The following is a 14759-nucleotide window of genomic DNA, read 5'->3' on the forward strand; positions in this document are numbered from 1 at the left end:
AAGAATTAAATCACAGTGTGGATAATATCTTAGTTACAATTCCCACTGTGGGGGAAAATAAAAAGAAAGAAATATATATATATATATATATATATATATATATATATATATATATATATGTATGTGCGTGTGTGTGTGTATATATATATATATATATATATAATTGCATCAAGATAGTAGTTACACATTCAGATTTTTGACTATTTAATTAATACTAATAAATGCTCATCATAATGACATAGAGCTATCAATACTTACAAAGGGCTAACTGTAAAAACAAAAAGACAACTCAGAACTCTGCAGCTGAAAAGATTCCTTAGACTTGCCTTCCGCCCTGGCACAAAGACAGCCTACAGAACTGTGATAATCGTAGAGGGATCAGCTCCATTGTTGAAGAGATGCATTAAGGCCTGTAGAAGGGAACTCAGCTTTGGAGAGTGCTATGTGAAACAGTTTCCATAGCAGCATTAACTATACTTATTTCTCTTTATCAGAAGGCTACTACTGTTATGGATGCCCTGCTTAATGGAAGAAAATAGGATATAAATCATGTTGAGTCTGAATAGCAGAGAAAAATAGATCATTTTTACAAATTTGAAGATGTCCATTTTTTTGTGTGTTCTCAAAACGAAGGTTTTAGACATTCATGGAACAATTAATGGTCTGTGAGGATGATCTTAAGCTAATTTTAAAGTAGAATATAAACTCCTCAGAAGTGAATTGTATTGAAGGAAGACTACTCATTTGCTTCTTTAAAAACATTTTGTGAAAAGCAACACTTCAATTTAACAGAAAATAGCAAAACAAGTACAGCTTATTTTTTAACAAACACATTTTAAGTAATTTCGATGAGATATATTTAATCAATTAACCTCGTGAAATATTTAAACACACTCTGAATTATTTAAAAATTTCAACTTAAAAATCACACGGAGAGACATGTTTATAATATTGCTTTGCTGGAACACTGAAAGAAAGTGCACTGCATAGAGAGCTTGAATTTCTCACTCTTCCTTTCAATCAATATCTGAGGCAAAGTTTCATCTCTAGGGCCCTTAATGGCAGGAATTCCTGGAGCCAGCAAATGAGTAATGTTAAACCTATGATTAGATGATGAGGCCATCAAAGACACTAGACCCTAATGCTACATTCCTCTTTATTTCTCTGAACTGCAGTGAAACCCAGAGCTAAGGACGAAGGAATTTTAAGCTTTTTTTTTTTTTTTCATAAAAGCATTTTTTTTTTAATATGTGTATCATTGAGATCCTAAAAGGTTAGGTCTCTCAAAATGTCTCTCGAACTCAGGACTCGGGCATTAGGTAACAATTTTCAAATGCCTTGAAGATGAACTCCTGATGGGAAGCTGTTTTCTTTAATGTCTTATTAATATTCTTCCTGGTTGAAAAGGGGGAAATGGACCTAATGATTTCCCTATGAATACATTCTTGAAGAAAGTAAACCTGAAGACTGGAAATCAATAGGTAAGTTTTTGGTTGTTTTGTTTTTGCAGTGTTTTAAAGGATCAGTTGAAGCCATATTGTTTTTTATTTGGGAGTTAGCTGTGCTCGTAGGCAGACCTCAGGTCAGTAACAAGAAACAGTTTAAATGTACTTTTCTTTCTATTGAGGAAACTAAGGATAAATGTAATAACTACTTATTACAAACATAAGTAACCTCTTTTGTCATTCTGAAATCACAAAATATTTATACTTAAATGAAAATCAGGATCACTAGGAGACTTGAAAGAGCTATTGAGAAGAAAGACCATCAGGTCCCTATTTTAGTTATCAGGAAAATGTAAAATATATATTTAGGTTCTTATCATTGCTAAAAAACAATTTCAATTCTATTTTTAATTCTGATTACTAAAGAAAAATAGGATAAGTAGACTTTTAGAATTTACAGGGAAATATACAAATTCCATTAAAAAAAGGAAAGGAAAACAGAAAGATATGTCATAGACCACTCACTATTGAGCTGTATTTTATACTTTGACTACTGCATGAAAAAAACTTAGTTTTCATTATCTCTAATCTGACAGAGAGGAAACCATGTAATTAATATAAAGACCAAAACTAAAAATTATACTACTGTATCATCTTTAAAAGACAGGATTTTAAAGAAGGGTATCAAAATATCAATAACAAATTTAATATATGTATATATTTTTTCAGAGATAAAAAGATAGGGAACAATGGAAGGGTAGGGAGGGTGGGAAAGAATGAGAGCTACAGAGTGGAAGAAGGAAACCAAATCAATATTTATATGGCAAGATCATCTACAAAAAAGTGTATCTCAATATAAATTACTTTCTTTATCTATGGGATAATAGATGGAAATTTAAAACACATATAAACATATACATATATGGCGTATACATTCTATTGTTAGAGCAAAAATCCCCTCATGTTCTTTAATGTAATTAAGTGAGTAAGATTTCATACCTGAGAACAAAGCAGCATAACAAGCTCAACCACAGAAGTGCTGGACTTCATGCAAACAAGGCCTACAACAAAGAAAGGTTAAAACAAAATGAAATTACAAAGGTAGACATCATTATTCCAAGTTAATTCATTATATAGTTTTAACTTATAAAAACTTTCTTTAGCTGCTAAAATAACATGAATGGACACATTCACAAACTTACTGTCATAGGATTAATTTAAAAATATTCAGATTGTCAAGAAGATGTAGAATACTCTGAAAAATTAACTTCATGCTTTGGTTATTTATTTGGTTAAGGCGTTTCTTAGAGTAAAACAAGGAGGGAGTAGTTACAGAAACCAATGAGCTACTTAGAGCTGCTTTTATTACAATTACATTTGTTATGGGATTATCTCTTGGAGTGCAGAACAATGATCATTGAAGATCTACCTAAATCTTCCAAAATACAAAATTAAAATAATTTACAAACAGGTAATGCCACATAGGTTATCAGTTGTTAAATAATTTTGAATATATTTAAAAATGAAGTTCACACAATTAACATATTACTCCTTGTTTATAAAATCTTCCAGTGTTCTGCTTCCAAAATCTCTGAAGAGACATCAGAAGAAAAAATAAATAAATAAATGTAGCAATATTTACGTCATAGTAGCTATTATTAATTGATCAATTACTATGGGCTGGTCACTGCATTAATTGCCCTATGTACATGGTCTTTTAATTTTTATTTATAATCTGTTAAATGCTATCATTATTCCCATTCTACAGATAAGGACTTCCTATAAGCAGTTTAAACATTAATTAATCACCAAGACATTTTTCCAATTAAAAGAATGATTGCTGTATAAAAGAATGCAGATGGCAATTGGTATTGTTTTTAAAGCGCAAACAGTAAGATATAACCAAGAATTAATAACAATCTCTGGATGATAGTATGTCAATCATGATGTTTGCTAATTTAAAATATATTTTTAAAAGTCTGTCACTGTTTTTTTAATTAATTAATATACTTGATTTTTCTGTTTATGAGGACAAACGTCATCAGTAAAAGCCATCATCTTAATGTAAGATGTAGTTATTGCTAATGTAATCAGTAAGAAATGCCATCTTCTTACATTAGTTATTGCTAAATGGAGACTTGAAGCGAAAATGTTTCGCTTATGTTTTTTCCTCTTAAGGTTGATTTCAATAAATAGTCTCAACTGCCTTCTAGACACTAGCATGTATATTAGTTGTGGGTAATAAATAAATACCCTTCTGTGCCCACTCTGCTAATGACCATATCCTTATTGTACAGACAGACAGAACAAGCTGTAAAAAGGCACTAGTATTCCATCTTATCAGATCTTTGGGCAGACAGTTAACTAATGAAATAAGAGGCAGATGTGAAAAACTCATTTAAGAGACAATTGCTGTAATTGATCAGCAATTCTCATACTCTGGACCTAGACAGTCAGAAAGATTAATGGGACATTTATCACCTGTTGGCTACTCAACTATTTGAAATTCTGACAAAGAAAAACTAAGTAAAAAGCCAAAGACTGCATAGCAAAGGGATCACAATTAAGATATGTGCTCTGTATCAATTTAGATTTTAAACTGTAAGACTATATAAAGAATGATTAGACTGCAAGATTATATAAAAATGACTATATAATAATTCACCATATAGTCTGTGTATTAGAGTTTTTTAAATACATAACAACTTGAAATAAAAATAGGAAAAAACATGCATGCAATTACATTTATTTCTCACAGGCTAAACTTTCACATGAACATCCAAAAAACCCCTATGTAACAAGAGCATTCATAATTTTTACAAATACTATCATTCTATCATAAGAAAAATAGAAACAAATGATCCATCAATGTTTTGTTCAAAGAAAATGACTACAAATTGATAGGATAGGAAAATGGCAGTTTGCAAACAGCACTCTAAGTGCTTTGAAAAAGGCCACTGTGGTTTCAACTCCATAGATTCTCACTTTTATTAATGTGTTTTGTCTAATTAGTTTAAAACAGAATAAACTAATGGGTTCTCTTCAAAAGAAAAACAAAACAAAACAACAAAAACAAAAACAACCAAGCCCGACAATCAGAACACATGGGGAGGCAATTTTGGAAGACTTTTCAGCCTTCAAAAATTATATAATCACTTTGGTCAGAACTATTTCTAAATATTATTGTGACAAATAGGTAAATTCCAGTGTGTTTTTAATTTTTTTATTTTTAACAAATATTGAAACTACAAGCATTGTCTAATGACACTCTATCCTCGCATACTTTCTAAATAAAAGAGCTCCCACATTTGAAAATTTAAGATGTAATTACAAACATGGTTTTATATAACTTTAACCATAAAGCTCTAAATAGCCAAATTTGTCTAATAACTCAGGCTGTATATGCATAAAACAAATATTTTAAAAGTGTATGCCTCAAACAGATTGAGTTTTTCCTTTTTCTCTCTGGCAAAAATTTCATAATGAACTTATCTGGTATCTCCTCATATGTGCCAAGTATAGTGTTAGAACTCAGGAATTTATAATAATGAATAAGACATCTGAGACACTTTCCCAAGTGCTCCATGTATTAGTTCAAATCTAGGATTATCTAACATTTACAGAGTCTTATCATTTAGTCACTTTTATATATTCTGTCTCATTCGATTCTCTTAACAACTCTTTTAATTATTTATTACCTCATGTGATAGATAAAAAAATGAAGAGATTCAGTGACTAATCCAAGGTGTTTCATTCAGTAAGTGGTGGAACTAGGACTTAAATTCAAGTCATCTAACTTGAAAGTTCATTTCACTTTTGCTCTAGAGCTAAATAATTTCACATTAATAGGATGGCAATTGTGACTACGAGAAAGATCTTAGTACTTCAACTTGGATGATTTTGACAGTTTTCTTGGGGAAAGTAGCATATACTGGTCAGACGTGGGGACAAAAAGCACTAACTTAAGCAAAAAATTAACAGAGGGAACAGGGAACAACAACACAAAAATCTGGAAGACTTTTATTGCTTGGGGGTGAATGACTTGAAAGATGAACTGGAAGGCTAGGGTAAAATTCAAAGATAGATACATACTGAAAGAAACAAAATTATAAACACTTTTGAAAGTTAAGAGGCAGAATTTAGAGCAAGTTAGAAAGGGGGGGGAATGATCTGAAGGATCAATTATGGTATTCCTACTCCATGATGATTTGTCCTGCCTTGGCAATTAACAAATGTCCCCCAAAGAGCTGTACTTATGTGTCTCTCCAGCAAAATCTAATAGGTATTGGCCAAATAATAGAACATTTCAACAGCAAATATCCATTTCACAAGAATAGATATTCTGACTAGAAATACTAATCCAATACTGTGTACCTTACTAGGTCACCAGTATAAAATAAACACCTGGAGTGTAGACAATACACATGTGAACAAAGGAGGCCTGTACATATGGGAGGTATTTCGACAGTGAGGAAAACTGTCTAGTATGAGCTTTTGAATATATTAGGACCTACTTTGTTGAAAGATAAGGTCAGCTAACTGAGTGGCTAATATACAAGTACCTGAGGACATTAATTAGGTGGACACATGGGTATAGCTAAGGAGACCGTCATCCAAAACACAGGCAGTTGTTTGGTGTTCCCACATACTAGGGCTAAGAAGTCAGTATAACTTTCAGAACTGCACTCCCTCACCTTTAAACACACAGACACACGTGCATGTACTCACACACATGCACACAAACCCACTAAATTGTAAAATGAATGTGAAGTGTCATGCAGGGGCTCTGGTCCCGCTCCCCACATAAGAACACAGGATATGGTGAGGCCAAAAAGGAACACCCACAGAGCCATAGATAGGGGGTTCATACCACTACAATCTCACCGGCGGCTGGGTTGGAGATACAGGAAGCAGGAGTCATACGATCCGCAATCCACCATCCGCTTCTCTGCCAACCAACCAACCAACCAACCAACCAACCAACGAACCAACCAACCAACCAACCAACCTGCTAGCGTAGCCACAGCAGTTATATTAGTGGCTAATAGCTAACTGGTTACAGCTGATGGCCAACTAGTCCCAGCTCACGGCCAGCTACTACCCGAGCCAGCATCTTTCCATGTGAGGTCGAGAGCCTGGAAACTGCTCTCCTGGCTCTGTCCCCACATGAAGTTAGTTTGACCTTGGGACAAAGCTATCCTTTAATACAAGCGATACTGAAAGGTACAGTGATAACGTTTTAATAGAGCTGTCAGACCCTTTTGAGTCAATCTGTGGGTCTGACTTTATGTATCTGTAGAGTTAGAAGATCAGGTTAAAAAGCGCTTAAGCTTTAATAGTGTGGACAACTTCCATCTCTAGCAGGATGTTCCTCATGTGGGTCATAAAGGGTTTGAAGTGTTATAGGAACAAGCACTGAATCACTCTTGTAGGTAGAACTCATCTTTTAAGTAATCTCAGAGTTTTCTTTCAGCAAGGAACCGTTTCCAAGAGAGGAGACAAACAGACATCTATGACTAGGGTGGTGCTATCAGTATACTCTCAATAAATACCAATTACATGAGTAAATCTAGAAACCATCATTCACTGGGTAACTACTGTAGCTGACAGAGAAAAAATAAGTAAGATTTTGAGGGAAAAAAAAAATATATAGAGAGAAATATCTAGATATAGATATATAGATATAAATAGATAGAGATCTATATCTAGATATCTATCTATCTATATCTATATATCTATATATAGATATAGATATATCTATCTATCTATCTATCTATCTATCTATCTATCTATCTATCTATATACACATATTTAAGAACAAGAACCCAATGCATAGAGAAAAGCATTTATTGAGCATCATGTCTAATGTGCCAGATACCATGCCAGGTACCATGTATAAGAAGAAGTGAGGAAAGTCGGGCAGATTATGTAAACAAAATCATGATCTAGACTCCTCGGAGGTACACAGACAGTACAAAGTAGCTGAGGTTCAGAAAGAGTAGTGAGCCACTCAGCTGTGGAGAATTTATACGGAATGTGACATTTCACTTGGATGATGCTGAGCTTATCTAGACAAAAAAGGAAAGGGAAAGTCATCTGAGGTGACAGAGAAAAGTTAGAGGTATAAAGAACATGAACTAGCTACCGTGTTTCCCCGAAAATAAGACCTAGCCAGACAATCAGCTCTAATGCGTCTTTTGGAGCAAAAATTAATACAATATAATGCAATGTAATATAATGTAATGTAATATAATATAATACAATATAATACAATAATACAATATAATACCAGGTCTTATATTAATTTTTGCTCCAATAGATGCGTTAGAGCTAACTGTCTGACTATGTCTTATTTTCAGGGAAACACGATAATAAAATGGACTTGGAATGTTCTGTTGTGGAGTGCAGGCGATGGAAGAGGGTGAGCGGAAATGAAGATAAGAGGCAGACAGAAAGCAGAGCCATGCATGGCGCAGTTTTCCTGTCGGCAATAGGAAGCTAGTGGAGGATTTCAAGAAGGGGGCAGATAGAATCCAGTCCATTTTGGAAAGATCACTTTCTGTCAGCGATACAGGAAGAAACCCCTAACTGCAAAGTCTAGTCAAGATAATGAAGGCCTGAGCAGAAGGCGGTGGCAATACAAGTAGACACAGACTTGAGACAGATTTGAAAGACATTCTGCCTTGAGACAATAACATTTTAAACAATGGACTATGAAGTTAAAGGGTCAGGTAAAGGAGAAGTCAGAGTGTGAATGATGCCTTTAAGTGAGATAGGGAAACAAATGAAGGAGCAGGTTTGTAGAAAGAAAATGCTCAGTTTCTTTCTGGACAAAATTAGAAATACAGATAGGCAAGAAACTTAATTTTTAACTTTAGAATTGTTTTTTAGGTATAAATTCGGTACCTCTGACAAACTGCATATAAATAAGTCACACAGATAACATAATGTTGAAGAAAATACAATTGTGAAGTTTTTATAAGAGTCCCACAAGTAGAATACCAGTACTAATCGTACCAATATGGTTATTTTCCTTTTTTTTCTTTTTTAAGTACAGTTTTAAGATCTAGTTTTTATATTTCTCCTTACAGTAAAACATACTGATTCATTTTCCATTAAATAGACATTACTATTCTGATAATCTGAATTTTAAAAATCAAGTTTTCCAGGACTAGCTAGTTTTTAAATAACTTTCCAATGATTTTAACTTTCTAGAATTCCAAAGTTAATAAAGACTAATCGCACCAAAATAGTTGAAATAGTTTCATTTTAATAATAAATGATGAATAAGATCTACACACTTTGAAAGAATTTTGCATGCTCACTATGCTTCATTTGCTTTAGTTTCAGTGGTGTACAGTTGGTAACTACTTTGAAATTCTCTGTTCTGTGTAGTATTCACATTGTGTTATGCAGCATTCTTAACATACAGGGCAAAACTATAAAGTGTATATGTTTTAAGACTTCTGCAATGTTTACACATCTCTATCAGCATAACAGCTATTTCCTAAGGTCTTTACCATTCTTTTAGTTTGTAATCTGAAACATGCAATGTTTTTTTGTGTGTGTTTTTTTATCTTCATTTTTTCACTGTGATATGCTCTCGTCTGTAAAAACTCACTTTCAGAGTTAGCATTTAAGTCAACTGAACTTATAAAGGTCAAGAACTTTAAAATTAGCAAACCAAACAAGTAGTGTGGCTTCCTAATTTAAAACCAAAAACCAAAAGCAAACAAACAAAAAAAAAAATCAATATTAAAAATCCCTTAAACAACAATAATGGCTTGAATTTTGTATTATTATTGTTACTTTAATATTAATATGTATATGGGTAGTATTACTTACTGCCATTTTGACTAGACAATTTCAAAATTTACCTGTGTTCTTTCAGAGATTTTACTTTAAAATTGCATTACAAATGGAAAAACTGTAATATTACCTTAAAGAAACTAAAACAACATTAAGTTCAGTTACTAAGAAAAAGCTTTTTTATCTGTAATTACAGCTTATTTTTATATTTAGATTATAAATTTTAACTGAAAAAAACCTCCAAATATTGTAGACAGTGACAGTTCATTCATTCACTGCTTTACTTTATTTCACTAAAAACTAAGTTATCACAAACGTATGACAGTCTTGCTGTCTTTAGAACAGGAACAAAACTGAACTCTTTGGATATACCGTATATATCAAGTCAGAAAACTTTTTCTGTGAAGGTCCAGATAAAATATTTTGGCTTTGGGGACTCCATTCAGTTTCTGTCACAGCTACTCAACTCCGCATTGTTGTGCAAAAGCAGCCAAAGACAATGCATAAGCAAATGAGCTTGGCTGTCTTCCAATGAAACTATTTACCCCAAGGCATGAGCATCTGAGTGCATGTGTGCGTGTGCGCCTGTGCCTGTGTGTAAGAGGAAGAGACAGATCACATACATATGCACACATACACATACATCTACAGATTTTTTAAAATGCAGGTTAAATTATTTTAGATAAATGTCTATAATACTTTATAATTCCAAAATCCAAAAAGCTCTGAAAAAAGCTTTACTGTAAGATTGTTACAAAATCAATTATCAGCAAAATTTCACCTAATGTGATGTTATTAAAATCTTTATTCCACTAGGTGTGAATATCTATGCATCACTGTAGACATATCATTATGTTTGATCAACGAGCTACCTCAGACTCCACTGAAGGTGCTATGAAATGTGCATATAGGCATCCATTACCTTTCTTAAATCCCCAAATATCTGAATTACAAAACACATCTGGTTCTAAGGTTTTGAATACGGGATTTTAGGCATTGATTAAAATAAATGTGATTTAGATTTTTAAGAGTCAGAAATGAGTGATACTCTCTTACATGAAATATTTTGAAAGAATAATAAATAAATTGATATTAATTGCAATTTCAAAGTAATTTGAAATTACACCTTCCCTCATGGAAATTCCATGTTTCAGAAGAACTAAAAATTTATTTCTGTATGGGAATGGTTGGCTAAGTGCTTTTAAATTGTAAATCTAGAACATTTAGATTGCTCACAAACAAAATTAACTGTAACTGTAGTTACACAATATCCAAGAAGTCACTTTAACTAATTTGTTGGAATAAATTATCTAAATTGTTTTTCTATCATTGTCTAGATATAGCCTAGGAGTTTTATTCACTATGGATATTTTTTCTTCTTTATAGTTTTGGTTCTACTAAGAATGTTTGCATAATGGTAGAGCTGAAGTTCCTAAGACTCCTTCATAGGTAATTCCTCCACAGAATGATAGATTACAATATAAAATAAAGCTGTATTGATAGTTCCTACTAGTGGGCTGATTGTAATGAGATGAGCTGAAGAGTGTATTCTCATGGCATAAACACCTATTAAATGTGAAACATTGCTGCAATTTATTCTTTGGTTATTTAAGTTTTAGAAAATACATTGTGCTAGTCTCTCAAAACATCACGTCAAGAGAAATATTCAGGCAAATCCTAATGTCCAGTGTTACTCTTTTCTTGTTACCACGTGAGTTAACTTCTGTTTACACATTTCTTTTAAATACCATTTTTCATTTACACATACTGAAAAATAAGATTATAACTTCTAAATCACTTTGGGATTATTTAAATTTTGAGCAGGCTGTCTTTTGAGACACTTTCATTTAAGTAATTTATTTAAAGAACCGTACATAAGTAAGTCACTGCTGTATGCAGAGATGACACAGTCTGACTTCAAGGAGCTAACATCCCAGTTATGAGGGAGCCTACATGACATTATACTGAAAAAAAAAAAAAAAGAAATCACACACAAAAAAACACTATGCCTCAAAATAATTTAAAACAATTTATTTTAGGTTTTCTATAAGTACTTTTATTTGAAGTATTGACTCAAGTTTCCACTACAGAAGTGACTGACCTGAGTGTCTTGCCCTTTTCTTGATTTCGGGTTCAATCACACAGTAATGAATAAGGGTGACATAACGGAAATAAGAGACACTTTCACTATCGTAAATCATCTGGAGCCCTCAATTCTCTTTGGGTTAAATTTAACTATAGAACCAATTGTTATTCCTGTATCACTCCCCTGAACCAATTTTATTCTCTTCTCCCTATGCTCCTTGAAATTCCAAAAAAGCCTCAAATACATTCTAAAATTACTAAACAATGTATGGTTCAAGTTTTGACATTAGCCAAGAAAGACTCTGGTCCCAAATACTTATTAAGAATGACATATGTGATTTAACCATGCATTTCACTTCAAAAATATTAATAATCAAAAGAGAAAAATATATTAAGTTAAACACTCATACAATTAAATCACGTGAATAGTTACAGTTGAATAAAAATGAATATACTAATGCCTTTCTATTAAAAAAAATTCTGTGCTATAAAATGAGATTCTCCTTTTAAACATAGTATGTATAAATGCATAATTTGTATAGTTATAGTTCCAGACTACTTAAATTCTGACTTTCATTTATTTACAGTCTCATTTGGCTCATTTTCTTTCAAACAACTGTAATGCAAAATGGAAACACTATGCATCACTATTCTTGATTAATTCATTCATGAAGTCAAAGATAAAAAACTAAGATACATAACTGGGAAATAAAAATTATTTGATAATTTTGATTAAGGCATACAGCAAAAATATAGTTGCAGGTAAAGGTAAGCTCAAGGAGAAGTCAATCAGGCGAACACCACGTATATTCAAGAGTGCATTAATATTACCCAATAATTACAGGCCGAAATTGTTGAAGTGCTCTGAGAAAACAAATTAGACCTTCACTGAGTTCCTTATCTGAACTCAAAGCAATAAATTCTCCAATCTGACCCAAGGTGAATTTTGTTTACTGAATCCTCCATTTAAGGCAAAATATTAAATTGAGATGAGTAATCAGTTTAGTTTTATTGATTCTTAGAAATGAATTAGAAAATTCTTGGAATTTGGCATTTCCTTAAATTATACAACACTAACTATATTTCCATAATTCAAAGAAATTATTTAAGCATACAATTCTATCCTAGAAATAATTGGGATTACATGCCATGGATTATATAAACAAAATGATCACTGAATTAATAAAAGTAGACTACACCAGAAAATTCTACATCCAACTCACACCTATCTGCAATTCAGAGTGATATTTTGGAGTCATATTATATGGTTACATACCAGAATATGATCCAGTAATGACATAGTAATGAAGTCAATATGGGAATTGCTTGGTAATTAAAAAAATAAAACTTCAAGCATAAAATATTGGACCTACTTATAAATTAAAAGCAATGGTGTTTTCATTTTTTCTAATCCTTCTTGCAATAATAGATCTATTACAAACTGCAGTTATCATTTGAAATAGTATGAACTGGGAAATTTGAAAAATGGAATCAAATAAATTGCCATAAAATGTGCTTGTGAAAAACTGAGGAGCTATTCCTTCGGAAGAATTAAAATCATTCAATGATTCTGTTCTAAAAACAGTGCTGCACACTTACTATGTGCCAGGGCACAATTATGACACAGATATGTTCTGTGTGCTAGAAAAAGCGGTGTTTTAATGGAGGACATAAGCAGATAAACTGATCCATTTAATGCAAGGAGACCAAGGGTTATCTCCGAACTATTCTAGGATGTTGAGTTGGTAAGCAAGATAAACGATGTAATTAAAGTAATTCCTACTGTGATTACAAGAAAATGGTGGAATTAAGAAATAACAAGAGGAAATATTTCACTTGAAGTAATGGACAGTTACTAACTTCTTAGAAAAAAATGACTTAGAGATCATTGCAAAATCAGCAATCACAAAAGACATTATTCAATTATAAAACAGAATGTTTAATTTGATATAAACAACTACTCTTGAAGTATATCTAGCTCCAAGATTTCCTTCTATATGAAAAGAAATACGTAAAAAAAACAATGTGAAAATATTGTCTAGTTTAAATGTTGCAATGTACAGCTGTTGAAATTACATGCATAATCTTTTAAATTAACCAGTTCCAAAGTTGAAATGCTTAATCTTTAGCTGGACTTAGTGTAATCAGAACGACGCTACTGAGTAGAGAGAACATTTTAGGCATGGATAATAACATGTATATCGGGCACCACAGGTCATATTTCCATCTGGAGGAGAAAATAAGCCTTTAACAGTAAAAACTGGTATCACAAGTATAAATTATAGCTTTTATGGATTTTATTATGCATAATAGAGTTTATTTTATATATAATCCAGTAAATTCTGTTAGCTGGATAACAAGCAAACAGATTAAAAGTATTGACTCTACATGAAGGAGCAATGTATATACAAAAGAAAGCAGTGCAAACAAGAAGCTACACAGGAAAACATCATACAGGAGACACAGCGAGAAAAGCACAGTCCTCTGGGAAAAGTACACAAAGGTAATACCTTTCCTAACCTACTGGCTTAAGACTAGAAATAGAAAAATGTTAGTTGATCGAAATCTCACCAGATTTGAAAAAAAATAACACAATCTTGGTTTGAATTATTTACAAAAATAGAAAAATTAAAGATGAAATCATTACCCCACAGTCCTTTGCAACAATGGGATCAGAAACAGCAATTTTATAAAGTCTAGAATTGCGGAGGGACATAATGAAATGAAGTCTATATACAGGAAAAATATGAGGATGGCATGAGGTAGGAGGTGAGGTCTAGGAAATAGTTACAGGAAACCAAATATGCTCATTTGGCAAATGAGAAGGTTGCTGGGGAAGGAGTTACTGCACAAAGGGCTTATCTCTGTGATCTGGAGTCCACCCAAATGGTCGTTACTCTACCTAATTAAGGGGCATCTGTAATGTGGAAAACTGTTTTGATACCTGAGAAAGACAGACTGGAGACTGATGGTCAAGGGTGACTCTAGGTCTGACCTCAATCTCTGAAACTAGAGACAAGGAACAACATATCTGGACAGCAGAGATCACAGACCAGGAGAGAGTGCCTGTATGTATTCCCGTTAACTGTACGGGTGGATGCTACTAATTATCTGAATGTTAGTTACAAACTAGTTAGTTCTTATATCTCTTTGTAAATATTCTAATATTCGGATTTTTACCCTGAGATCTCAGAACTAGGCATTTTATTACTATTACAGAATTCTTTAATCTGGATCTAGTTTTTTAATCAAGTTAAAGAAGCTCTGGACTGAAAACTGGAAGATGTGGTTAGTGGACAAACAAAATAGCTGTGGAAATAGCTCTGACAGCTGCCTTTCTCGATACTGAAAATCTCTGCAGATTAATGATTGTGAAAATTTTGATTTTATTATAATCTAAAGCAATACATTTTATATCAT

At 32.6% G+C, this 14759-nt stretch overlaps 1 protein-coding gene and 1 long non-coding RNA gene across 11 annotated transcripts in view; one reads left to right on the top strand and one right to left on the bottom strand.

Annotated features, from left to right (window-relative positions):
- Positions 1 to 14759, bottom strand: part of NBEA (neurobeachin) — a 661793-nt gene that overhangs the window by 341935 nt on the left and 305099 nt on the right. For all 7 annotated transcript variants that reach the window (XM_074330026.1, XM_074330024.1, XM_074330023.1 and 4 more), the window contains one exon: positions 2445 to 2506. In XM_074330026.1, coding sequence (XP_074186127.1) covers positions 2445 to 2506 — 62 coding nt within the window. The remainder of the gene's footprint in view (positions 1 to 2444; positions 2507 to 14759) is intronic.
- LOC109449832 (uncharacterized) overlaps positions 993 to 14759 on the top strand; it is a 265241-nt gene continuing 251474 nt past the window's right edge. Inside the window, exon 1 of one of the 4 annotated variants that reach the window (XR_012495586.1) lies at positions 993 to 1481. This is a non-coding gene — a long non-coding RNA (uncharacterized LOC109449832). The remainder of the gene's footprint in view (positions 1482 to 14759) is intronic. The other 3 variants (XR_012495587.1, XR_012495588.1, XR_002137760.2) reach the window with 3 other exon arrangements.

The sequence above is a fragment of the Rhinolophus sinicus genome, linkage group LG04 (genome assembly GCF_036562045.2).
Source record: "Rhinolophus sinicus isolate RSC01 linkage group LG04, ASM3656204v1, whole genome shotgun sequence".
Lineage (NCBI taxonomy): Eukaryota > Metazoa > Chordata > Mammalia > Chiroptera > Rhinolophidae > Rhinolophus > Rhinolophus sinicus.